The sequence below is a fragment of the Symphalangus syndactylus genome, chromosome X (genome assembly GCF_028878055.3).
Source record: "Symphalangus syndactylus isolate Jambi chromosome X, NHGRI_mSymSyn1-v2.1_pri, whole genome shotgun sequence".
In the NCBI taxonomy this organism is placed as follows: domain Eukaryota; kingdom Metazoa; phylum Chordata; class Mammalia; order Primates; family Hylobatidae; genus Symphalangus; species Symphalangus syndactylus.
Genome location: NC_072447.2, coordinates 33,446,418 through 33,472,646, shown reverse-complemented (window position 1 = coordinate 33,472,646; position 26,229 = coordinate 33,446,418). Strand labels below are relative to the sequence as shown.

The 26,229-nt window shown below is 45.0% G+C and overlaps 2 protein-coding genes across 7 annotated transcripts in view; one reads left to right on the top strand and one right to left on the bottom strand.

Moving 5' to 3' along the window:
• MAP3K15 (mitogen-activated protein kinase kinase kinase 15) overlaps positions 1–8,761 on the top strand; it is a 154,527-nt gene extending 145,766 nt beyond the window's left edge. For 2 of the 3 annotated variants that reach the window (XM_055267563.2, XM_063634966.1), the window contains 4 exons: positions 5,338–5,450; positions 6,597–6,697; positions 6,775–6,851; positions 7,361–7,588. In XM_055267563.2, the coding sequence (XP_055123538.1) occupies positions 5,338–5,450; positions 6,597–6,697; positions 6,775–6,851; positions 7,361–7,445 (376 nt within the window). In that variant the 3' untranslated portion in view covers positions 7,446–7,588. Of the gene's footprint in view, positions 1–5,337; positions 5,451–6,596; positions 6,698–6,774; positions 6,852–7,360; positions 7,589–8,143 lie in introns of those variants that run through there. The other variant, XM_063634965.1, reaches the window with a different exon arrangement.
• PDHA1 (pyruvate dehydrogenase E1 subunit alpha 1) lies at positions 8,367–25,131 on the bottom strand. 4 transcript variants are annotated; one of them, XM_055267566.2, is made up of 13 exons: positions 23,956–24,123; positions 21,438–21,550; position 21,388; positions 18,687–18,746; positions 17,957–18,130; positions 16,699–16,825; positions 14,974–15,065; positions 13,556–13,648; positions 12,649–12,804; positions 12,401–12,472; positions 10,453–10,520; positions 9,205–9,313; positions 8,367–8,779 (listed from the first exon to the last, which is right to left on the bottom strand). In XM_055267566.2, the coding sequence occupies exons 1-13, from the start codon at positions 24,010–24,012 to the stop codon at positions 8,615–8,617; spliced, it is 1,287 nt and encodes a 428-aa protein (XP_055123541.1). In that variant the 5' UTR covers positions 24,013–24,123; the 3' UTR covers positions 8,367–8,614. The 4 variants fall into 4 exon arrangements, with proteins under 4 accessions (XP_055123541.1, XP_055123542.2, XP_055123539.1 ...); XM_055267567.2 differs by lacking the exons at position 21,388; positions 21,438–21,550 and having other exon boundaries at positions 23,956–25,131; XM_055267564.2 differs by lacking the exons at position 21,388; positions 21,438–21,550 and having other exon boundaries at positions 16,699–16,846; positions 23,956–24,127.
• Between the last annotated feature and the right edge of the window lie 1,098 nt (positions 25,132–26,229).

Sequence of the window (26,229 nt, the reverse complement as noted above, 5' to 3'; positions counted from 1 at the left end):
GAAATGAATAAAATTATTCGTGTTTGCTCTGGGAAGTCACATTATCAGCTGTGTGATTTGGTTTTTAAAAGTAATCCATAGTTGGCCGGGCACGGTGGCTCACGCCTGTAAATCCCAGCACTTTGGGAGGCCAAGGTGGGTGGATCATAAGGTCAGGAGTTCGAGACCAGCCTGGCCAATATGGTGAAACCCTGTCTCTACTAAAAATACAAAAATTAGCTGGGCGTGGTGGCACATGCCTGTAATCCCAGCTACTCAGGAGGCTGAGGCAGAAGAATTGCTTGAACCCGGGAGGCGGGAGGTTGCAATGAGCCGAGATCGTGCCACTGCACTCCAGCCTGGGAGACAGAGTGAGACTCTGTCTCAAAAAAAAAAAAAAAAGTAATCCATAGTCATAGCAAATGAGTTGGTACTCATTCCAAATGACACTTTGTTGCTGTGTGATCATTGGTGAGGAATGCTAATGACTGTTTAACCGGGAGACAAGGGGCCAGCTACGTATTTTGGATGAAAGGTTGTATATGCTGTCAGGGATCTCTCAAGTTCAATCTTAGATCATCTAATCATTTCTTTTTTTAAAAGACCCAGAGCTTTAGTTAAATGGTAGTGGTGGCAACATTTTGAAAGTTTTAAAAAATCACAAATATTAAAGTTGGTAATAATACTTAGCATTTCTTTAATATTTTTTCCCAATAAGATTTTTTTTTTTTTTTTTTAAAGTTCAGGGGTACAAGTGCAGGTTTGTTACATAGGTAACCTTGCGTCATGGGGGTTTGTTGTACAGATTGTTTCATCACCCAGGCATTAAGCCTAGTATCCATTAGTTGCTTTTCCTGATCCTCCTCCCACCCTCCACCCTCTGGTAGGCCCCAGTGTGTGTTGTTCCCATGTGTCCATATGTTCTCATCATTTAGCTCCCACGGCATGTGGTATTTGGTTTTTTGTTCCTGCATTTCTTTGCTAAGGATGATGGCCTCCAGCTCCATTCATGTCCCTGCAAAGGACATGATCTTGTTCCTTTTTTATGGCTGCATAGTATTCCGTGGTGTATATGTACCACATTTTCTTTAGTCTATCATCAGTGGATACTTAGGATGATTCCATGTCTTTGCTATTGTGAATAGTGCTGCAACGAACATATATGTGCATGTATCTTTATAATAGAACCATTTATATTCCTTTGGGTATATACCCAGTAATGGGGTTGCTGGGTTGTCCAATAAGATTTATAATCACCAAATTCATAAAATGATTATATATGGGTTTGAAGGTTATTCCTCTCCACTGTCGATAGTCATTGTGTTATTTTCCAGTCTCAGTGGAATGAGGAATTGGTTAGACAGTGGCCAGTCTGTGAATGGCATTGATGTAAACTGTACATTCCTGCATAAGGTGCCTGTCCTTGTGTGTATTAGTCCGTTTTCATGCTGCTGATACATACCAGAAATTGGGCAATTTATAATAAGAGGTTTAATGGACTTACAGTTCCACGTGGCTGGGGAGGCCTCACAATCTTGGCAGAAGGTAAAAGGCACGTCTTACATGGCAGCAGACAAGAGAGAATGAAAGAGCCAGGCGGAAGGGGTTTTCCCTTATAAAACCATCAGATCTCATGAGACTTACTCAATACCATGAGAACAGTATGGGGGAAACCACCCCCGTGATTCAATTATCTCCCACTGGGTCCCTCCCACAACACAAGGGAATTATGGGAGCTACAATTCAAGATGAAATTTGGGTGGGGACACAGCCAAACCATATCACTGTAGTATGAAGTGCCTTGGCTATGTGGCAGTTGGGCAGAGCTGAAGGAAGATGACACCTCTTGGACAGGATGATGTGTCTGTCCTGATGAATGACAGTCCTGAGAGTCCTTCCCGCTGGATACAGGCACAAGCTTGAGTTGTCTCCTTCACTAACGTAAAAGGAGGACTACTAGAGAGACCAGGATGAGGGCAGGCAGTGGGGGGAGGACTGGGAGAGGACTTCTAATTTGCTGAGTGCCAATATTTCCTCTTTGCTGTTGTGCTGGGGTGGAAGTGTTCTCCTCTCCCCACCCCACTTTGCCACCAAATAATCCAGGAGTTCCTGTGTTCTCATCTCTCTACTGTTGCAGTGACTTCTCATGGCAACTTCAATAATTACCGTCAGTCTTTTTTTTTTTTTTTTTTTTTTTTTTTTTTTTTTTTGAGATGGAGGCTTGCTCTATCATCCAGGCTGGAGTGCAGTGGCACATTCTTGGCTCACTGCAACCTTCACCTCCCAGGTTCAAGTGATTCTCCTGCCTCAGCCTCCCGAGTACCTGGGACCACAGGTGCACACCACCACACCCAGCTAATTTTTGTATTTTTAGTAGAGATGGGGTTTCACCATATTGGCCAGGCCAGTCTCAAACTCCTGACCTCAGGTGATCCGCCTGCCTCGGCCTCCCAAAGTTCTGGGATGACAGGTGTGAGCCACCATGCCCAGCTGCCTTCAGTAATTTCAATAAAGCTGAGTTCTGTATTCCCAAGTTTACCAGCATGGATCATATAAATGAATTAAAGGAACACACAGTTAAGAAACAAATCCCATGTACTAGGTATGTAAGCAAACAATAAAAGTGTGGGGGCCAAGGCCCTTGGCCCCTGGAGGTTTGTTGAAAATCACCTGCATGAGGCTGATTAGAGAAAAGGCATGCAAATGTATTTAACATGTATGTAACTTCAGCAATGAAGACCCAAAGATCCAGGGGAAATCGTCCATTTTTATGCTTAGGCTTAACAAAGTATGGAGAACTGTGGAGAAACAGGGATAAAAAGGGCCTGATCGAATGCTGATAGACTGAGTGGGGAAACCCAGCAAGGCCTGTCTGTCTAGATCCTTCTTGGCCTCTCTGAGCAGCATTCCTTTCTCCTGGGTGTGGGGCAGGACCCTCTGGAATGGGGGGTATTATGACCTACAGTCAAACAAAGTAGGTCGAAGAACTTTTTTTTTTTTTTTTTTTTTTTGAGATGGAGTCTGGCTCTGTTGCCCAGGCTGGAGTGCAGTGGCGCAATCTCTGCTGACTGCAACCTCTGCCTCCTGAGTTCGAATGATTCTTCTGCCTCAGTCTCCCCTCCCGAGTAGCTGGGATTACAGGTGCACACCACCATGCCCGGCTGATTTTTGTATTTTTAGTAGAGACGGGGTTTCACCATATTGGCCAGGCTGGTCTTGAACTGACCTCAGGTGATCCTCCCACCTCGACCTCCCAAAGTGCTGGGATTATAGGTGTGAGCCACTGGGCCCAGCCTGAAGAATTTTTTTTTTTTTTTTTTTTTGAGACAGAGTTTCGCTCTTGTTGCCCAGGCTGGAGTACAATGGTGCCATCTTGGCTCACCGCAACCTCTGCCTCCCAGGTTCAAGCGATTCTCCTGCCTCAACCTACCAAGTAACTCAGATTACAGGCATGCACCACATGCCCGGCTAATTTTGTATTTTTAGTAGAGACGGTTTCTCCATGTTAGGCTGGTCTCCAACTTCTGACCTCAGGTGATCTGCCTGCCTCAGCCTCCCCAAGTGCTGGGATTACAGGCGTGAGCCACCGCACCCGGCCAAGAATTTCTTTATAACCAATTTTTACGCAGAAAGGCGGAGGGAAAGTTAGAGTCGTATTTTTAGGTTTTGTGGCTGGCTTTGGGGAGAAGGAGTTCTGGTTTCTATGCTCCGCTTTGGGGAAGAGGGATTCTATGGTGCCTCCGGGAGAATGGACTGAGAGGGAGGCAGGAGAAGGTCAGAGGAAAACTTTTGCTTCTGAGGCTGCTGCTGAGGCCCTTTGGGGGCACTGTTTTCTGAGCCCCAACAAAAGCTAGACATGGTTCCAATCTGTCAGCCCTTTCCCCCAAGGCATGCTACGCCTGAGCTGGCATGTGGGGACTCGGAAGTTTGAGGCACAGTTGTGCCAAGTCCAGTCTGATCCCAGAGAGTCCATGAGCAAGACTGGGTTTCAGGAGGCGGTCCTATGGGAAGAGCCCAGCCTGTGGACTCTGGGCGTTACTTAACTCCTCTGCCTCGGTTACCACAGCTTCAAAACAGGGGTTTAGAACAACCAGTGCTTCCTAGAAGTGCTGCAAGGCTTCAGTGACTGAATTCATGCAGTGTTTGGGACAGTCCTGGATTCTGGGTAGGAAGTGCTTGGTGGATGTTGGCAGGAGCCATCCTCCCCACCGGCAGAGCACCATGTCTCACTCACTGTCCTTGCTCTGCCCCATTACAAGCAGGGGCTTCCAGCTGGGTGCAGTGGCTCACGCCTGTAGTCCCAGCACTTTGGGAGGCCAAGGCAGGTGGATCACTTGAGGTCAGGAGTTCGAGACCAGCCTGGCCAATATGGTGTAACCTTGTCTCTACTAAAAATACAAAAATTACCCAGGCATGGTGGCACGTGCCTGTAGTCCCAGATACTCGGGAGGCTGAGGCAGAATTGCCTGAACCCGGGAGGTGGAGGTTGCAGTGAGCCGAGATTGTGCCACTGCACTCCAGCCTGGGCGACAGAGTGAGACTCTCGTCTCCAAAAAAAAAAAAAAAAGCAAGGGCTTCTGTCCCCTTCGTTTAATCCCCGCGTGAGGAGGAAAGAACCTTACCATTCTATTCTAGTTTCACCTGCCTTATCTGACTTAGGGAGCCAGGTTTAAATAATCACATCGTCCTTCTGGCTGAGTTCTGATTAACATCGGGATCTTTTGGTTCACGATACGTTTTTGAGACAAAACTGCCTGAGTGTGTTCAGGCTACTGTAACAAAATACCAGAGACCAGGCAGCTTATAAACAACAGAAATCTGTTTCTCACAGTTCTGGAGACTCAAGTCCGAGATCGAGGTGCCAGCAGATTCCGTGGCCAGTGAGGGCCTGCTTCCCCATTCACAGATGGCCATCTTCTCGCGGTGTGTCCTCACGTGGTGGAAGGGATGAGGGAGCCTCTGGGGTCTCCTTTCACAAGGACACTCCTCTTACCTCACCTCTCAAATCGCCATGTCCTAACACCATCACCTTGTGGGTTAGGATTTCAACATATGAACTTGGGGCAGGTGAGGGACACACACTGAGTCCATTGCAAGAATATATCCCAAGCTGTGAGCACTGGCCTTTGTTGTCAAGGGGAGGAAAACACAAGGAAGGTTCCCCTCTGCAGACTGAAGTCTGAGTCACAGAACCTGAAGAAACACATGTGCTTCCCTCTCTAGGCTGACTCTTAGACTTGTCCCATTTTCCATTTTTTTTCCATCTCTAATGTATGCACAACAGATGCTTGAGTTAAATTGAATGGTGTTGAATGCTCTCTGGATAATGGCTGTTTTTTTTTTTTTTTTTTAAACCAGACTTTTGGAACACCTAGTTGAAAAAGAGAGAGAGTACCAGAATCTTCTGCGGCAAACTCTAGAACAGAAAACTCAAGAATTGTATCACCTTCAGTTAAAATTAAAATCGAATTGTAAGTCATTTTCCAATGAGACAGACTTTAAAATCTAGCTAATATTCTAGTTAGCTTTGAAGAAACAGTTGAGGTTATCTTCTGTTAATCCAGGACTCCAGTAGATTCTAGACTACTTCTCAATCATAAAAAGGGACTACTGATACATTCAGCAACATGGCTGCATTATAAATGCAGTATGCTAAGTGAAAGAGCTAGATTCACAGCCAGCACTGTGGCTCGTGCCTGTAATCCCAGCACTCTGGGAAGCTGAGGCTAGCAGATCAGTTGAGCCCAGGAGTTCAAGACCAGCCTGGTCAACACAGCAAAACCCCATCCCTACAAAAAATAGAAAAAAACCAGCTGGGCTTGGTGGATGCATGCCTGTAGTCCTAGCTACTTAGGAGGCTGAGGTGGGAGGATCACCTGAGCCCAGGAGGTTGAGGCTGCAGTGAGCCGAGGTCATGACACTGCACTCCAGCCTGGGTGACAGTGAAACCCTGCCTCAAAAAAAAAAAAAAAAAAAAAAATTCAAAAGGCCACATACCATGATTCCTTTTCCTCCAGAAAAGGCAAAACTACAGGGACAGAATCCGAATGGGGAGGTGAGGGGACTGATTGTAAAGGGCACATTGAGGACTTTTGGGAGTGACAGTCATTTCTGTATCTGTGCTGCCACCTTCATAGCACATTGGACACCTAAAAAGGGTAGTTTACTGCAGAAGTAAATAAATATGCCTCCATCAACCTGACATTTGTTTTGGGCCACTTAGAAATGAGCTCCAGAGCTACCTTGGAATGTGAACTAGATAAGCTCTGACCTCAACACTAAAACCTATTTCCCTGTAGGATTTTCAGCGCAGTTAGGGATGTGATTCCTAAGGAAAGGCATTTGAAAGATGTGGGGATAAGCATTTAAAGTGGTAGACCTAACATATCAAATTCCAAACTAACTGAAGGTTTCCTAGATGAGGAGGCTTCTTTCTAGAAAGTGAATCTCAGAATTATGAATTATGTAATATGTATTAGAGTGGTTCAGTGATACCGGGTTAATTCATCTCTTTCTCACATCACATTTACATTCTAGAATCATTTGTTAATCCAACTGGTTACTTTTGAAGAGTTTTATGGTTAGACTAATATATAACAAATTGCCAATCGTTGCAGGTATTACAGAGAACCCAGCAGGCCCCTACGGGCAGAGAACAGATAAAGAGCTTATAGACTGGTTGCGGCTGCAAGGAGCAGACGCAAAGACAATTGAAAAGGTAAATTTACAACAAAGCAATTCTTATGCTGTTGTTACACAGCTGCTCAGCTCTTAAGGATCTGATCTTTGTTTCAGATTGTTGAAGAGGGTTATACACTTTCGGATATTCTTAATGAGATCACTAAGGAAGATCTAAGATACCTTCGACTACGGTAAGAGCCTCAAAACAGTTTGTATAAGAGAATACGACTTTTTATGTGTGAATATGCTTCAAGAGCAGAAAACAAAGGGCTTGGCCCTCCCCCCAAACTCTGGAGTTCTACTAGGTTCAAGCTGGGAAAAAGCCAAGGCGGGGCAGAAACTGAAAGCCAGGCAGAAGTCAGAAATAGGAACGTGACAGAGAAGAGCTGGCCAATCTCCTGCCATTAATGCCTGGCTGGGAGTGGGGGGAGGCACGTGGCAAGCGTGCCTGCACACCGGACCCACCCCCTTCTTTAAACTGCAACCTGCCTTCTTGTTCCTGAGTCATTTGAAATAGCCAGCTCTCTGCAGGTACGTACCTAGTCTAAGGCCATGTCCTACTACTGCTGGGACACGAGCGTCACCTCCGTATGTGAAGAGAACGTTTTTATTTTCATCAGGTTTTTAAGTTAGGGACTGCAGTTTTAAGCTCTGTTGGCTTGAAGCACTGACTCTGAAGACAGCTCTGTTTGTTTCCCAGGGGTGGTCTCCTCTGCAGACTCTGGAGTGCGGTCTCCCAGTACAGAAGGGCTCAGAAGGCCTCAGAAACCAAAGACAAGGCTTGATACCAATCAGCTAAGCTGTGGCAGAGTGTGCCACCACGCTATATGTTTTGTTAAAGCTTCTGTTAGTGTATACACGAATTCCGCTGTGTTTACATATTTAAAAATGCCATTGTTCAATTAATAGTTTAAGAACTTGTTTTAAATACTGTCCTGAGTTTCTTTTGAAACCTGTTATTTATTTATAAACATAGAACTGTGTGTATTGTGAAAACACTGAGCCTTGGTTTTGACCTTCTGGAATATTAGGAAATTCACCTGTAGTCCCAGCTACGCAGGAGGCTGAGGTGGGAGGATTGCTTGAGCCCAGGAGGTGGAGGCTGCAGTGAGCCACGATCACACCACTGCACTCCAGCCTGGGCAACAGAGCCAGACCCTGTCTCAAAAAAAAAAAAAAAAAAAAAAAAAAGTACACCCTTCAGCCCTTGCTGGAATGGTGAAACAAGGGGTGGTGTTTAACAAACATGGAAGCTGGGACACTGCTTCAGAACTGGTATGGTACTTAAATTTGAGAAACAAAATTGATATGAATGTGCCTTGTAGTTAATGTTTGATATGAACAGAAAATAGCTTCATATTTATACTGAATGTGTAAGTAGAGAAAACTAAGTTATGTGGCCTTTGAAATGATTACGAAATAGTCTTATTTTAAAATGGAACTGTCCTCTTGCCTGATAAGAAATATTGTCTTTCTTTTATAGAGAAGTGATGGTCAGTGCGAACAGGCTGCAGCGCTGCTCAGGGTGGGTGCTATGGTAGAATGCTGTGGGCTGTTACCATAAGTATGCCTGGGAGGGGCCCCGCGATAATGGTCTCCTCCCAAAAAGGTGGCTGGGGGCAGGGGAAACAGGCATACAAGGAATTGTTCTTCCTTTTCATAATTAGAGTATTTGTTCAAAGTATACGACTATTTTAAGTCAAAAATAATCTTTAAGCACTCAATAATTCATCTTTTAATGCAGCAATGTACAAACTGCATGCAATTACTACCTGCTCAATCTACCCACTTAATCTTAATGGAAGTTTACAAGAATTTCATTGAAATTTCATTGAAAACTGGGTTTTCTTCTTAACCAACAAGAATTTCATTGACTGGCTTTTCTTCCTCCTTAACCAAGTTGAGAACACTGTCTGGTAGCCCCCTGAAGGTATAACCTCCCCTTCTCCTCCCCTTAACTGACTGACTTAAACTTGATCCACTGATTGGCACCACGAACTTCAAAAGGTGGGTCGCTGGAGTAGATGTGGTAGCCCAGCTCTTCCAAAGGTGGCTCAGGATCGGCCGTGGCAAACTGGGCAGCATCCTCAATCTCCTTCCTCACTTCCACATCAATTTCCTAAAAATGAACAGCAGCTTAGGTACCAACTAGAGTTCTACTGAGGACCTGTTGCTGGTGTAACTAACTCCTTAACTACAAGTATGAACAGTTGCTAATTCGGAAGATTTTGGAATACAGATTTCTAGGGTGTATCTATTTTATGAATTAAAAATCCACAGTATACGTTTAGGAAAAAAGAACCATGCTACTGTGGGGGCTTTGCCACTGTGATGGTGGTTCACAGTCCACCAAAATCTGAAGAGTAATACAATTTTGAATAGATGAAACTAAAGGAAAAGCCCCCGCCCCGAGGGACTTAGGAATTATTTATGCCCCAGCACATCACTCTCTGGGCTTGCAGGAACCCACACAAACTCTGTGGCCACCCAGGGGTGGCAACTTTTAAAGCCAACCTTCAAACCACCACGAACAAGTGACTGTACCTTTAGTTCTTCCACACTGGCAAGATTGCTGTTCACCATCCTGTCCTTGAGAAGCATAATAGGGTCACTCTTACTTCTTACTTCCTGAATTTCTTCTCGTGTACGGTAACTATGGGGAGGGAAAAGTAGTAATCAATCAGTAAGAACAGTTGTAGAGCAAGGACAGCGTGATGAAATGTGATATGGGGTTGGATTGTCCCAATGAGGTGTGAAATACAGAAGTGTGTTTCTGAAACAAAGGGGCACATCAATGTCTATGTCACTATAGGAGTGGCAAAGTTTATACTTTCAAAATACCAGAACGCAGCCTAACATTCTGTAATAACTGCTTCTGTCTTTTCTAGAAAACCATACACTGGTGAGTCACATGGCTTCCCCGGCATTCCGACAACAGGGGCCAAGTTTTTGCTTGCTGCTTCAATTTAGACGTAAGGGTCTAAAGAAGTGTCACTTGTCCCACCCATTTGGGCTCCTGTATACTACATGGGTGGGGACAGCAGAGATGGTGTGTGTGGTGATGATTAGACTTTGAGACATCAGAGCGCCAAGCAGGAAATCCACGTGCCTTGCCTTTCTCCCTTAAAGAGAAGCACAGCCAGCAAAACCAATGTATCTTATGCCTACATCATCTGAAGTAACACTAAAAGGATTCTACCATTTTCAACAATAGATTTACACAAAGTGCATTTTTCCATATATTTTCCTTAGAAGTCCACTCTACAAAGGCTTATTTATTCAACTGTGTCAAAACTGGGATTCCAGAATCACAGGCCAGAGCTACTAAGCAAAAAAGTAAAATTCATGCCTTCCTAGTGGAACCTAGCTTTTTTGATTGATGTATTTCAAGGGATTGAACACCCAGTTACCCTTAGCTCTATACCAGACAGAAGAACATCTCCAAATTCTAATCCTCTTCAGGTGGAGTATGCCATGTGTGGACTTGGGGTAATGCCTACAAAAGCTAAATGCCCCCATCAGCCCTGTAACAATTTCCCTCTGCAATTAAGGTATATAACACTCTCTTTAAAAATCGCTGCTTGTGCTCACACACACTATACACTGTAGGCATCTTCAGAAAGCTTTTTTATTAGGAGGCACTGCTTTCAGATAACTGGATGCCAACACAACTGCGTACATGAAGTGAACTGGCATCTAGCTCCAAAAGCAAATATTGAAATGTGTTGCTTTTGCCATGTAACACCATTCAAAGCCCACCCCCTATGGAAACCACACTGCCCATGAGCGTACCTGACTCCAGGATCACTCATACTGTGTCCGTGGTAACGGTAAGTCTGCAGCTCCATCAGGATGGGCCCCTAAAACAGAACCAGTAGGCAGTTAGGAACGATGACTGGAAGAACAGGCCGACAATCCACGGCCTCCAACGCAGGCCCTTTATTAAGCGTCCAGTGTATTCTTATCAGATCTTCTGAGTTGTCGCGAATTTCTTATTGGTTGACTGCTCTGTTCTCATTTCTAGCAAGTATTGATTGCATATTTCATCTTTCTCATTTTTAATAAGGCAATCTGCCAACAGCTTGTTTTGAATCAAAAAGGCTTTGAAGGCCAGGCATGGTGGTTCACGCCTGTAATCCCAGCACTTTGGGAGGCTGAGGTGGGCGGATCACTTGAGCCCAGGAGTTTGAGACCAGCCTGGACAACATGGTAAAACCCCATCTCTATCAAAAAATACAAAAATTAGCCACGCATGGTGGCGTGCGCCTGTAGTCCCAGCTACTTGGGAGGATCACCTGATTCTGGAAGGTCAAGGGTGCAGTGAACTGTGTGTACCACTGCATGAGACCCTGTGAAAAAATAAAAAGGCTCTGAGCATGTTCTAGAGCCTCCTGCTATTGGCTAGGCAGATTTCCATCTCATGCTCCTTTCTCATGGTGTGTTGTGGGGCTGCCAGCCACTCCTACTTCACAGACCTTGCTAGTGTGTAACAAAGCTGGCAGGCACCAACAACCTCTGCTACCCAAACCCCGAGGCTCTGCTGGGAGTCTGGCCAGTTGGGCTCCATATCACCAAGTGGCTTGCTCATTCTACACTAGCCCACTTCCAGGAGATGATGGCTCTGAACACTGGGGTGGAGAAACATTGAGGATCCTTGGTTGGTTTGGTGCAGCAGTTAAAATGGGCGAGTGGGGAGCTGGCTCTAAGATAGAGTAGCTGTGTACCTTTAACTGCTCTGTGGCTCAGTTTCCTTGTCTGCAAAATGGGCAAAACAGTAACACCTAACTCAGAATTGTGAAGGTTATCTGTTTGGGAAAGTCACACATTCTACAAATCACCTTGTCTCCAGCCAGGGCTGGCCCCCATGTATTCTTTTCAGGAACTGGGAGAGGTGGGGTCAATACCCATCACTCAGGGCCTGGCACTCCCAGCCTTAGGGTCCTGACATAGACTGCTCAGCCCATTGTACCCAAGCTGTCGTCTTGGTCCTGCTCTAGTTCATTCTACTCATTAGCTCTTATTTAATGTTACTACATTCCTACCCTCACTTCCCTGTCTCTCCACTTTGTGACATTTCCATCACTGCTGGCCACATCTGATTCGCATCACTGCCCAAACGTACATGGTATGGCGCTGAAGTGGCAACTTCAGAAACCTTGTTTCTGGGCTGTGGAACACTGATTTAGGGAGAACACCCAAACCTCCTAAGCCTATACTAGTGCCGAAGGAAGTGAAACCTCTTTAGGCCAGTCTCCCTGTTACCATCTCCCTCACTGCCATACACTGAAGGGAAAGATCCTTAGGACTGAGCAAGACTAAGATTAGAAGCTTCTACCATACTGTTTGTGTAAGACACACATATTAAATGCCCATTGTATACATGACATTCTATGCTGGACACTGTGGGGATCCCCAATCTGTTCCTTCAAGGGACTCATGATTAATGGGGGGGTGGGGAGGAGGGACAGAATCAACCTAAGGAAAAGGCAAAGCAGTTGTCATGATGAAGACAGGCCAAAGCAGAGGAAGCACCAGAACAAACTTCCCCCAAATGAGAGAAATGTGGGCTTCCCAGCAGGTGAGCTACCAAGACCAAGCTACCCAAAGGAACCCTGCTCCCTTCACTCTGCTTCCATCATATGCACCTCAATTAGCAGCTACCCACTAACAGCTTCAGCAGGCACAGTCTTTGAACTTCCAGATATAAATGTCATTAGCCCAGAGGGCTTTAGAGCCTTACCTTCCCAGATCTACAATAGGCAGCAGCAAACCTTGTCGCCTCTCGGACGCACAGGATATCCATTCCATCCACCTGGTAATAAACGGGGCGGAGGGGAGGCGGTGAAGCATGAATCCAACTGCCCCATTTTACTTTCACATGACCTGCTCGTGTATGACAATGAAACTCCAATGTTTCTAAGCTCGTCAAGGGTCTGCACAAGAACATACCCTTGGCCTTGGCCCTGACCCCACCACAGGTGTCCTTACTCTCAGCCCAGGAATGAAATCGCCTCTCTTGTAGTAATCAGTGCTGGCTGCTGCTCTCTCAACAGACGTTCCCATTCCATAGCGATTATTCTCACAGATGAAAATACAAGGTAATTTCCACAAAGCTGCCATGTTGTAAGCTTCGAATATCTGGCCCTGGAAGTAGTTATGAAAAGGGGTTTCATTTGGCTTCTTTCTCCAGGCTTCATCATCTGTAACAGCTGCTGCTCTGCCTGGCACAGAAAGCCTCCTCTTCTAAAACTGAGCTTTGGGTGGTGAGGGAAAGCAGGGTGGGTGGTGGAGGAGAAGCAGCAGGCATCATACTCTTGCAACTAAGGAAAGTGACAAACCAACTACTACCTGTTTCTTTGGGGCCATGCTAGCAGTAACGAACACACTGGAAAAAAAGATCAATATGAAATCTATCAGGCCCACTGGATAGCCAGAGTGAACCAGCACCTAAGAATCAGCCTCTAGAACAGGGCTTCACAGATTGCTGGCCACAGACTGGGGATTACTCAGTAACAAGAGAAGCATAGAAACTGAGTTAAGTACAGTTTCAGACGCTATTATCCGAATTTGACACTGCCGGCCTGGACATCCAAGAGAATGGGTCTGTATCGTTTTGCAATAGGTTGTGGGGAGGTCCTTTACCACAGGGCCTTTGCCAAGCACTGATATAGAGCAAAGGTGAGCTCCTTCACAGGAACGTGCCCCTGTAAGTCTCTTGTGAAACAACGCTAAGAGGTCAATCTCTAATCTGGCCATAAGTCAACCAAATTTGAGCTAGCCATAGGAATTGCTATTTCACCTAATAAGCAATATGCTACTTCTTTAGAAATTCAACTGTGAATATTAAAGACTTTGAAAATAAGACTGTTATTGGGAAGTTAAGAGACATAATTACCTGGTTAGCAGCACCATCGCCATATAAAGTCAGGCAGACCTCATCTTTTCCATTATACTTACAGGCTAGAGCAATCCCAGCGCCCAGGGGCACCTAACATTAAGGACAACCGAGAAACGAAACACAGAAATCCATGAGAGGAGATATTAATTAATGCCCTGCATTTTCACTCCTGGCCAGAATCTGGCACAGAAGTTACACTGCTGCTACTAACTCTCCTTCCAACCCTATCTCTCTGTTTATCCTGCTTCCGATATTTTCAATGAAGCAGTAAAGTAATATATAAATACTATGTTCTATTTTAACCAGTAAGCAATAACATTTCTGCATTCAAGAGTTAAAAAATAAAACCTGGCCAGGCGTGGTGGCTCACGCCTGTAATCCCAGCACTTTGGGCAGATCATGAGGTCAACAGATCGAGACCATCCTGGACAAGATGGTGAAACCCCGTCTCTACTAAAAATACAAAAAATGGTTGGGCATGGTGGTGCGTAACTGTAGTCCCAGCTACTCGGGAGGCTGAGGCAGGAGAATTGCTTGAACCCGGGGGTGGAGATTGCAGTGAGCTGAGATTACACCACTGTTCCAGCCTGGGCGGCTGAGCAAGACTCCATTTCGAAAGAAAAAAAAAAAAAAAAAACCCAGGTTTAAAAAAAAAAAACACAAAACACAGAATCTTAATATATTAGAAAGGAAAAGAAACAGTCTGGATATAATTTTGTGCTGTTAATTCTTCATCATTCACTAACTGATGAGAACAAGGACCCCATAATGAAGTTGACAAGATAAAGCAATTAATGTACTGAAATATAAATAGGAAGGGGAAGGTATGGCTCCACTGCTAGAGGCTCCTGCTTACTTTTAAAACAGCAGACACCTAAAAGGAAACATTATAAATCACCATCCAAATCTACTCCTCTCAAATGGTAGGATATGAAGCACTAGGTCTTTAAAAGGAAAACAAGCCCCCAAAATACAGTCATGCGTCACTTAACAACAGGGATATATTCTCAGAATTGCATCACTAGGTGATTTTGTTGTGTGAACACCATATTGTAATGCACAACCCTAGATGGTACAGCCTACTGCACACCTAGGCTGTATAGTAGAGCCTACTGCTGCTAGGCTACAACCCTGCACAGCATGTGACTCTACTGAATCCTGTAGGCAAAATATTTGTGTACCTAAACGTAGAAAAGGTAATGTGTTGTGCCACTACAACATCACTAGGTGACAGGAATTTTTCAGCTCCATTATAATCTTATGGGTCCACCGTCATATATGCGACACTGACCAAAGCGTCACTGTGCAGCACATGGCTTACTACTTCAGGAAAAGTTGTCTGGGGCTGTGAAAGTTTTTGAAGACAAAGTCCAGGGCCAAATCTAAAGCAGCACACAATCCTCGTCCTTGACTACCTGCGCTCCCACGATGCCATTGCCCCCGTAGAAGTTCTTGGCATACATGTGCATCGATCCTCCTTTCCCTTTAGCACAACCTCCTTTTCGTCCTGGAAATGGCAGAACATACACATGTGCAGAACCAACTCTACAAAGCAAACCAAACCGCACCCCAAGTATGTACTCTGAGGCTCAACCATTAGAACGCAGAGGCCAGTTCAGTCGTCTAAGTACTCCCTTCTCCTTGTCCTTTCACTAGTTCCACGTGCTTCAACCTTTCCAGCTTTTCCTACTCTCTAGTCACTTAGTTTCCTTCAGATGTTCCATGCAGATGGTACCCTGGACTTTTCTGGGTTTTTTGGCCAGTTACAAACATCTGAGGACCTCTCCTATACTAGTACACTAAATATATTCAATCCTTGAACAGGGTTTGAACTGCACGGGTACACTTATACACAGATTTTTTTTCAGCCACACATGGATTGAAAATACAATATTCTCAGGATGCAAACCCGAAGATATGGAAGGCTGACTTCGGGACTTGAGTATTTGAGGATTTTGGTATACTCGAGGGTCCTAGAACCAATCCCCTGGATATATGGAGGGACAACCATAGTTCAAGAGTCAAGGAGGGCCAGGCGCGGTGGCCCACGCCTGTAATCCTAACATTTTGGGAGGTCGAAGTGGGTGGATCACCTGAGGTCAAGAGTTCAAGACCAGCCTGGCCAACATGGTGAAACCTGGTCTCTACTAAAAATACAAAAATCAGCCAGGTGTGGTGGTTAGGTACGTATAATCCTAGCTACTCGGGAGGCTGAGGCAGGAGAACTGCTTGAACCCGGGGGGTGGAGGCTGCAGTGAGCCAAAATCATAGCACTTCACTCCAGCCACTCCAGCCTGGGCAAAAGAGTGAAACTCTGTCTCAAAAAAAAAAAAAAAAAAAAAAAGAAGGGCCGGGCACAAGTGGCTCACGCCTGTAATCCTAGCATTTTGGGAGGCTGAGGCAGGCCACTGCACTCCAGCCTGGGCAACAAAGCGAGACTCTGTCTCAAAAAAAACAAAACAGGCCAGGTGCGGTGGCTCACGCCTGTAATCCCAGCACACTTTGGGAGGCCGAGGCAGGTGGATCACCTGACGTCAGGAGTTGGAGACCAGCCTGGCCAACATGGTGAAACCCCGTCTTTACTAAAAATACAAAAATTAGCCGGGTGTGGTGGTGCATGCCTGTAGTCCCAGCTACTCAGGAGGCGGAGGCATGAGAATCGCTTGAACCCGGGAGGTGGAGGTTGCAGTAAGCCGAGATCACACCAGTGCACTCCAGCCTGGACAACAGAGTGAGACAGTCTCAAAACAAAACAAAAAAAAACAACACCAAAACAAATAGTCAAGGGGGACAAAGAAAAGGGGAATATTAAGAAGATTTCTAGAATTTACATTGCATACCATGGAGTGCTTCAACCCAACTTACTTTCTATGACTGCTAGACTTCTGTTGGCATGTTTGAATGATATCCAAACCTATTGTGATTTTATAGCACTAACCTGTTTTAAACTTTTACCTGAGGGGCCAGAGAACTTCACAAATGGTCAGTTAACTCAAGAGCACAACAGAAGTACCAAAGGAGAGAGGGTTAAAAAAAGAAACTTAAAACTTTTAACAAACATTAACTCATAATAGCTCTTAATGAGAGATATTTTAAAACTTAATCCACTCATTTCCCCTTCCTGTAAATCAACAGCAAACCTGTAAGCTCTGCGAGAATTTCTCGGACGGAAAGGCCCCGGGTGAAGGTAAAGCCGTGAGCCCGGTAGGCTGTGATGAGATGGTCTGTGGGGTTGATGCCGGCCTCCAGGCCCACACAGCAAGCTTCCTGTGTTAGAGGAAGGAGAAACTATGAGGCAATACGATACATGTTTCTAAATAAAAACGTTTCCTAGACCGTAGTGAAATATTTGGGCTAGTAGAACCTGTCATTAATAACCAGAGAAAGTAGCTATTTTCCACCAAAATACAGAGTGGAAGGCCCAAACCAGAAGCAATAAACTGGCAACCCACACATGTGCCACTTCCTTCCTTTCTCCTGTATGATGACCTAAAAGAAAATCCTACATCAGATGTCAACATTAAAACACTGGGGAATTTCACATGAAAATCCAGACTTCCGCCTTCTCTTAGACATGGAAAACAGGAAACATTACCCCTGATTTCCACATGGCACCAACTGGCTGGAACCAAGTCATGGCATTCCTCTGGGTAGGGCATGCTGGTCCCAGTTCAGCACGAGTCCCTGTCACCATTTTCTGTTTTGTATACCTAGCCTTCTTCGCTCATTTATTCTACCTGGCTGGCCCTTGTAGGTATTTGACTCTGTAACCCTTGACCTAAGCCCACAAAACAAAAAACAAACTAATACTTTCTCTCCAAATTATATACAGTACAGGCGATCACAGTGCCAGAAAGTTTTAAAATAGTAAAACTCTAAGAACAGGTACAGAAAACTGGCAATGTTACGTGTGAATGAATTCTTTAGCCTAAGCTTCATAGCAGGTTTTGGCATTCTACTTTTTAATTCTAAAATACTGGCTTCACCCAGGCACAGTGGCTCACGCCTGTAATCCTAGAACCTTGGGAGGCTAAGGTGGGCAGACCACTTGAGCCCAGAAGTTTGAGACTAGCCTGGGCAATATAGTGAGACCCTGTCTCTCCAAAAAATATAAAAATTAGCTGGCTGTGGTGGTGTGCACCTGTGGTCCCAGATACTCAGGGGGCTGAGGTGGGAGGATTGCTTGAGCCCAGTGGGCAGAGGCTACACTGAGCCAAGATCACACCACTGTACTCTAACCTGGGCGACAGAGAGGGACTGTCTCAAAAAAATAAATAAAAGAAAATTACATTACCAGCCTCAAACTCTTCTGATACATACGGCAGGGTAAAGCCCAATAAGTACAAGCCATACTTCAGTACCTAAATAACACAGTTCTATCACAAACCTACCACTCACCTGACCATCACACAAGTGACAGAAACCACGAATAATCTTCTGTTTATACAGCTGATCTGCTTTCAACTCCATTCGGCGCACAGTCTGCATCATCCTGTAGTATTTGAGCCCATCCTCCCTGGTGAGCACTGTTGTGACAGGAGGGCCTTCTTCCAGCCGGTGAAGGTCACATTTCTGAAATGGAATAAGGTACTTATTATCCTCCACATACTACATTGCAAACACTGTTGACCACTCTAAGATCTAACTCCATTGCAAATAATATTGAACTTGAAAAACTGCAAAGGAGCACATTAGTAATGCTTCATATCGCCTCTGTTCCTTAAATCCATAAACCTTACTGTGCAATGAGATGGGGCTTGGGGGAAGGAAATCTTTCTAAGATGATTTTCACTGAAAGCCCCTAGAAGCCAACTGAGTTATAGGTTGAAAGAACCTTCAAAGAAACAACTAAGACTCTTCTTATTCAAATATTTCACTGAATTACATTCTAAACTTTAGAATAAGCTTTTATTTTTATTTTCTAGCTCCTTCCCCTTCCCCCCACAGAACAACAGCAAGCTGCTAATAATAAATTCTAGTTTTCATGAAGCTTCTCTGAACTTCTGATCCTGGAACATTTAGAAGAAAATGATGACTAAGCATGAACATCAAAATGTTCTATTCTAAAGGTAAAACTGTATATCAGAGTGTACCTGTGAAAAAATTATTAAAGTAAAACACCTCTTACCTTAATTTCAAATGTTGCATCATTTGCAAAATTACGGGATGCTACTAGCACTCTGCTTGCCTTAAAAGACAAAAATATACAAACAAATCAGTACTTTTTAATTGTCAGCTATTTTGGAAAGTATAATAATCAGTTATCAGGATGAAGTTATGGAAATTTAGTAAGCCCCAACATATTCATAGGCTTCTCTTCCACCCTGTGCGCTGTGTTTGCATCTTCTTTGGCCTCCAAAATAAATCCATGCTTTGGCCAATGAAACATGATCATCCCGCATCTGAAGGCAAGCAGCGCAAAGAGGGGCAAAAACCAAACCCATCCTTTGTTTTCAAAGAAATTACAGTGAGAATATAATGAAATTAGTGGCTAAAGAGACTAGATCATCTGTGAGCTGTGTTTGTTTATGCCATTCTTTTGTTTGTTTGTTTTGAGACGGAGTTTTGCTTTTATCACCCAGGCTGGAGTGCGGTGGTGCGATCTTGGCTCACTGCAACCTCCGCTTCCCGGGTTCAAGTGATTTCTCCTGTCTCAGCCTCCCGAGTAGCTTGGGAGTAGTACAGGTGCCCACCACCACGCCCAGCTAATTTTTATATTTTTAGTAGAGATGGGGTTTCACCATGTTGGCCAGGCTGGTCTCCAACTCCTGACCTCAGGTGATCCACCTGCCTTGGCCTCCCAAAGTGCTGGGATTGCAGGTGTGAGCCACCGCATCTGGCCTGTTTATGCCATTCTTAGTCATAACCAGATACTGTTCATTTTGAGCAAGCCAAAATTATACTTCAAATAAAACTATGATTTAATCCCCACTCTAGGCAAACTTGACTCTTCTATCAAATTGGCTGTAAGAAAAAATATTTTAAATTGATTGAAGTATGAGATAAATACTTCAGGGAGACAAGACAAAAGAAAAGATACTTAGCACTCTCTGACTTAAACACAATGGGCTTGAGCCAGCTGTTTTATAATTTATAATTTGAACAGCCTAAATCTTGGACAGGCTCCTCCTGAAGCCCCAGTAGAAAGAAATGTTCTCTAAAACACTGTTCTCTTGATGTTTGGGTGGCTGTCACTGTTTGGAGGTAAAAAGCTTGGGGGCGGGGGGTGAGAAATGATTCCTTTCCAGTTTTACAACTGACCAAACCTGCTCACAGCAAAAGTATTCTATGTAATGGCTAAGGTTTAGGTCAGACCACAACATTTATCCAGTAGTACTATCACACTATTTTAGCTCCCTTCTGCCACATTCTCACACACTGACATGTAAACCAACATGATTTCTCCATAAAAAGCACATCTGATGTGTTCATACCTTACCTAATCCAGCACTGGACTGGATCTTGGTGAGAAGAGATAAGACTGATCTGCCAAGTATACCCTGGAGTGTACAAGCCAATAGGCAGAAAGCTAATTACGTATCTCTTCACCCCTCAATAGACCATTATCGGACAAAGCCAACAAACACAGACAATGACAGTGCTGGAGGAAAACAACTGAAATACTAGGAATCAGTGTTTCAGTTAACTTACAGGCAGAGACAGTCCACTAATGTATCTCAGAAAAAGTGAAGGAAATTTAGGAATTTGGGAAGAAGTAAAGCTGAGAGAGGGTGAAACAGCAAATCGATGGTTATATTTAGCAATCAAACAGATGTGTTATTCTTGGCAGTTAATAAATATTTTGTGGGGCCAGAAATTTATTGTATTGCGAAGTAAATTTCCAAATACAACTACAGAAACTGCAGTTTTTGGAAGGCAGGAGTCCAAACCAGCCAGGCAACAGTAACAGAGAAAAGGTAACTTCTTTCTCAATCCTAGAGTTGAAACAATGAGGCAGGATAATGCTATACAATAAAGAGCAAGAAGGGGCCCAGTGCTGTGGCATGCGCCTGTAATCTTGCGCCTGCAAAGATTAGGACTGCCAGAAAGCTACTTAGATACTTTCTCCCATGGCTTCATTATTGTGTATCTCAAAAATAAGAACCATTGATATGAGTGAAGGGAGCAAAGTTAAAAAAGCTAAAAGTCCTATCAGAAGTGTGAGTGTATCATTTCTGAGTGAGAGCTTGTTGAAAAGATAAGTTTACCATTCATTTTCTCTGGAGAGCCATAAAAAGATTCTCTGTTAAATGGGATTCCTCTCTGACAGAGACCACGAACAACCCATTCAAATTTTAAAAAATAAAAACTAGGCCGGGCATGATGGCTCACACCTATAATCCCCAGCACTTTGGGAGGCCAGGGTGGGAGGATTGCTTGAGGCCAGGAGTTCAAAGCCAGCCTGGGCAACATAAGGAGACTCTCCTCTCTACAAAAATAAATATTAAAAAATTAGTCAGGTATGGTGGAGCACACCTGAGGCTACAGTGAGCTATGACTGTGCCACTGCATTCCAGCCTAAAAAAAAAAATTAATTAAAAAAAAGTAAAACTTGAACTTCCTAAATACACAGGAACCATTCATGTGAAAGAGGAAAAACGTTTCAAAAATTCCAGATTCTAACAGTGTAAATTAAAACTCTTACCTACCACCTATAAAGCCAAAACATTGATACTAAAGATCTCACAAAAGGAGCCACACAGAAATGCAAACAATTTTTAAATGCAATTCAGTCTTCTTCCATGAAATAAGAACTATGAAAACTATAAACCTTATTCAAAAATGAAAACACAATCTTGACATTCATTTCAAAGTTTCACACCAAACACTCTTTGATGAGACAATAGCAATCTTTAAGCCTGAGATAAATCTCCCTAACTGCCTGGTTTTAAGAGAGTGAGAGTAATCCCAGCACTTTGGGAGGCCGAGGTGGGAGGACTGCTTGAGCCTGGAGGTGGAGACCAGACTGGACAACATAGCAAGACCATGTCTCTACTAAAAAAAAATTTTTTTAATTGGCTGGGTGTGGTGGTGGCACATGCCTGTGTTCCCAGCTACTCAGAAGGCTAAGATAGGAGGATCGCTTGAGCCCAGCAGGCTGAGGCTGCAGTGAGCTGTCATCATGCTACTGCACTCCAGCCTGGGTGACACAGAGACCCTGTCTCAAACAAAACGAAAGTAAACCAGGGAGAATAAAAAACGAAAAAGGAAAAAACACACAGCGTCTTGGGAGGTTAAGGGGATTAATTTGTGTCATAGCCATCAGACCAGCTGCCTACCCTTCTCCCTCCCTTCATGGAGTATCACACAGATGGTAGGAGTCCAGTGCAGTCAGTCTGCCTAATTTGGGTGAGCCACTGCTTATTGTTTACTGTCAGGATTTTTGTGAAAGGCTTATATGCAAAACGTCTTTTTACATGTATAATATAAAAAACTAAAACCTTGATCTATTTTGTTACTTGTAGTTAAAAAGACACCCATAAGTATGAAGAATTACAAAATACAAAGAGTCAACACGTTAGTTTATTATTCCACTCTTTAAAAAAATAAAAGTGAAACTTTTAGTTCTATCCTTAAAAGCTTCAGGAATGGTTCCTAATTAGTTCATGACAAGTTGAGTGACACAGAAAACTTCTAATTATCTGAAGAGTTTACACCACCAAGTGGAAAGATACCTGGGCACTTTCTAAGGTGATTTCATATCTGGAACTCAATTTTCTTCCTACTGTAAAGTGGCGGGGGACACTGCAAACTGATACAGGAAACGATAAACCTGACTTGCAGAAGAAATAAACCTACATCAGGTGCCTAAAGGAAGGCTGTTTCTGAGCCCATAACTACCGGTACAGCCCTCTACCCACAGATATCCCCAAAGGGAATGACTTTTTTTTTTTTTTTTAAATACGGAGTCTTGCTCTTGTCGCCCAGGCTGTAGTGCAATGGCACGATCTCAGCTTACTGCAAACTCCGCCTCCTGGGTTCAGGCTATGCTTCTGCCTCAGCCTCCCGAGTAGCTAGGATTACAGGAGCCCGCCACCACGACCGGCTAATTTTGTATTTTTAGTAGAGACGGGGTTTCACCATGTTGGCCAGGCTGATTTCGAACTTCTGAACTCAGGTGATCCACCTGCCTCAGCCTCCCAAAGTGCTGGGATTACAGGCCTGAGCCACCGCACCCGGCAGTTTTGTCATTATTTTAGGCAACAGGATTCCTAGAGTGGCATACCTCTTACCTTTTGACAATCTCTGCCTGTACTATGTAGAGCGGTATCAAGTCCTGGGGGAAATACCAGAATCCCGAGGCCTGCAGTTACACCAATTAACACGACCTCACTGTGCCTAGGGGTCAGAATGCTAGAAGCTCAGGTGTTAGGCACCTCTAAATGCTGAGGCCATGAAATAGTGCTAAACTCTACCCCCCCACCCCTCAAGCATCGTTGCTGTTTACTTTAGCTACTTGTACCCTAAGAATGTGTAGGTAAGGGGAGGGGAGGGCAGCGTCCTCTGAGTTCTGCTTCGGCGCTCCTGAACTCACTGCCAAGAAAAGCTCAGATGTTGAGGGAGAGGGAAGAGGAGGAAGTTTGTTTCTGAAGAGGCTGACCCTCTGTGAACCCGCCTCAGAACTGAGCACAGGTGTTCAAGAAATGTATACCGAACCGGACACTCAATACACAACACTATTCAACACACATGCTATCGATTATGTGCCAGGTGCCATTTGGAATCGTTTCCACACGTGTCACTCGTTGAATCCTCAAGACAACCCCAAGAGGTGGGAACTCTTATTATCTCCATTTTACAGTTAACTGATAACATTTTAATAACCGATAACATTTCAGAGATAACTCTTATCTCCATTTAGAGATTAACTCCACTTCGAGCAAACATTTTAGGAAACCGGGTCCCCGGGACGTTTAAAAACTTGCTCAAGGTCACAGGGCTAGTCAATGGTGAGGGTGCTGTTTGAACGGAGCCACCCGGTCTCCAGATTCTACGCTATTACAAAGCCTCTCGGTCAAGAGAAATTAAGTTAGGAAGATCTGAAATGAGTGAGGTCAACTGGAGACTCGAAGGAGGCCGAGGCCACCCTTTCCGTGTCCTGTAACCCAACAGGCACCTCTTGAGCACACCGACTTCGCCTGGCGCACAGCTGGGCCCGGGGGCGGGAGGGGGGTGTCGAGAAAGGGGAAGTCCACACGGACCTTGGCGTGATCCCGGTCCGTGCCGCTTCTCCTGAGGCCAGGAACGGAATGCAGGGCGTGCAGGCGAAGTAAAGGCTCCCCGGCTCCCCTAGCGCCTTCCACCCCGCTCTGGGTGGCCCGGCCCGGCCCGCCCTGCCCTCCGGCCCCGCCTCAGCCCCACTCGCGCCCCATCCCGGCCCGCCCGGGAGGTCTCACCGGCTTCTGAGAAGCGCCAGACAACACGCGGGAGACGGCGGCGAGCATCTTCCTCATGAAGCACAGGCAGTGGCGGCAGCGGCGAGTCCTCACAGCCCAAGAGGCACGACGGGGGTGCCCCCAAGTCTCCTTCAGGTGCCCCAGCAGACGCCACGCCTCAGTCGCAGCGCGACGTGACAGAGTCGTAATAACGTCATGCGCTGCGCCGGGCCGCGAGCCAACCAGAACGGCGTCCAGGGGGTGCCCCGCCCCCGCTAAAGGCCTGCGGCTGCCCATTGGGTATCAGCGCCAGAGAGGGAGGGGCTGAGGGCTCTATCCGACACCACGCCGCGGGCGGGTGAGGAGGCGGGGCCTGAGAGCGCCTGCGTGGGAAGGTGGGTCCCTGCCTCCAGGGCGCCGCGGAAAAGGATCCTTCCTAGAATCCGCTCTGCAGACTACCGGGGAGGTTGTGCAGGCCCCGTCCTACCGAGCGCCTACTCCTGCCGGTGCTGCAGCTCTGCAGCCCTCGTTCAGTACACGAGATGATGAAGATTAGCAGCATGCTCAGAGCCAAAAGACAGAACATCTGGTTTCTGTAAATGGTCTGCCACTAACTTGTCTTTAAAAGATCACGTAGCAGTTGGAAAATTCTGCCCTGTCTACTTGAACGCGGATCAAAAATTTTGTTTCCCAATATATGTCGAGAGGACAATGGGAAAAATCTTTTTTCTCTAGTTATTGGTTCACAGGCTCACTGCGAGTTAACAGCGTGGCTCAGCCGATGATGAAAGCACACACACAGACAAACACCAAAGCAACAAGGGGCTCTATGATCAAAGGGCTCAGGAACCCATTGTGTTGTGCCCTAGTGGGATTGCACCTGGGGTTCCGGGTTCAGATTCGGGCTCCACATTTTAAGGGGGATAATGACTAAACTGAGTGGAATCCGGGGACAGTGGTCAGAATGGTGAGGGGCTGAGACTGTGACTTATGAAGAACGATTAAAGAAGTTAGGAAGAAAACAGGCTAACTAGAATTGGCTGGGTTATGATGTAGTAACAACTGACCTCCAAATTTCAGTCACTTCAAGAATTTGAAGTGACACGAGCACAGCGTGGCACCCTCTCTCTGGAACTTAGCTTGTCTCATGGACGAAAGGAAAAGGGATCATTTAAACCGGCTCTCAAAGCTTCTGCCCAGAAGTGACACATGTCACTTCCTCTCAATTTTCACGGACCAGAGCTAGTTACCCGACCATGTCTGAGTTCCACAAGGTGAAATATAATCCTCCTGCCAGGAGGAGAACAGAAAATTGGATGAACAGTAAAACCAGAGAGGATTGGATACGTCTTCACACATTTTCAGGCCAGTCATGTTCCAGGAGGAAGAGCTATTTTGTGTGTGTGTGTGTGTGTGTGTGTGTGTGTGTGTGTGAATAAAATCATTTCATTTCAGTATAACAATGAATTTTCTAACAATGACAATGGTCCAATGAGATAATTCTCTCCCAGTGTCACTGAAAGTATTCAAAGCAGAAGTTCAAAGCATGACCAGCTCTCAGGATAGCTAGAGAAAGAATTTGGGCACTGGGCCAGACCCTGGACTGAGAGATCGTGTTGAGTCCTTCCAACTTGATGAGCAGGTTGCAGTGGAAGAAAACTTCTTAAAGGAGTGAGAGGGCGCCATTAAAAGGCAGAGATAGACGTGAGAAACTTGCATGGTATGATTTCAGCAGCTGCTGCTGCTGATAGAATATGAAAGGTAAAAGAGAATGAAAAGGTTGGAGGCCAGATGTCCAGCTCAGGAGAAAAAGCTGGTCTGAATGGTTTGGGACATGTTGACCTGGTGGTGGCAGTGGCATAGCTATCTGAAGATGTCCCCCGGGGAGTTGGAGTTGTAAGTCTGGAACATATGCTAAAAATATTAATTTGGGAGTCATCTTCACGGGGTGGTGATATTGGTTGTGCATGTATGGGAACTCTGTAGGCCATATGAATACGAATTCATTCATTCATTTGCTCATTCATCCAACACGTATTATTGAGCACTGATTATGTGTCAGACACTGTACTACACACTGAAGATATAGCAAGGAACAAGTAAAATATAGGTCCTACTTAAATACATGATTGAACAAATCAATGGGTTAGAAGGAACAACTTTTCCTTACAGTAGAATTCCAATTAATTAATTAATTAACATAGAAGGAATGATGAAAATAGAAAAGGAAAATCACCATTTGGCAAAGACCATAGTAACTGTTGCAGGTGAGAATTATCATCAATACAGGCTAAA

Bases quoted from the DNA above. Each gene is read 5' to 3' on its own strand.
- PDHA1 (XM_055267567.2), bottom strand. From the start codon at position 24,231: ATGGGCAGCCGCAGGCCTTTAGCGGGGGCGGGGCACCCCCTGGACGCC. The intron at 18,747-23,955 runs GTGAGACCTCCC...TTGTCTTTTAAG, and splicing joins CTGGCGCTTCTCAGAAGCCG to GCAAGCAGAGTGCTAGTAGC. The intron at 15,066-16,698 runs GTTTGCTGTTGA...TGCCATTTCCAG, and splicing joins AATTCTCGCAGAGCTTACAG to GACGAAAAGGAGGTTGTGCT.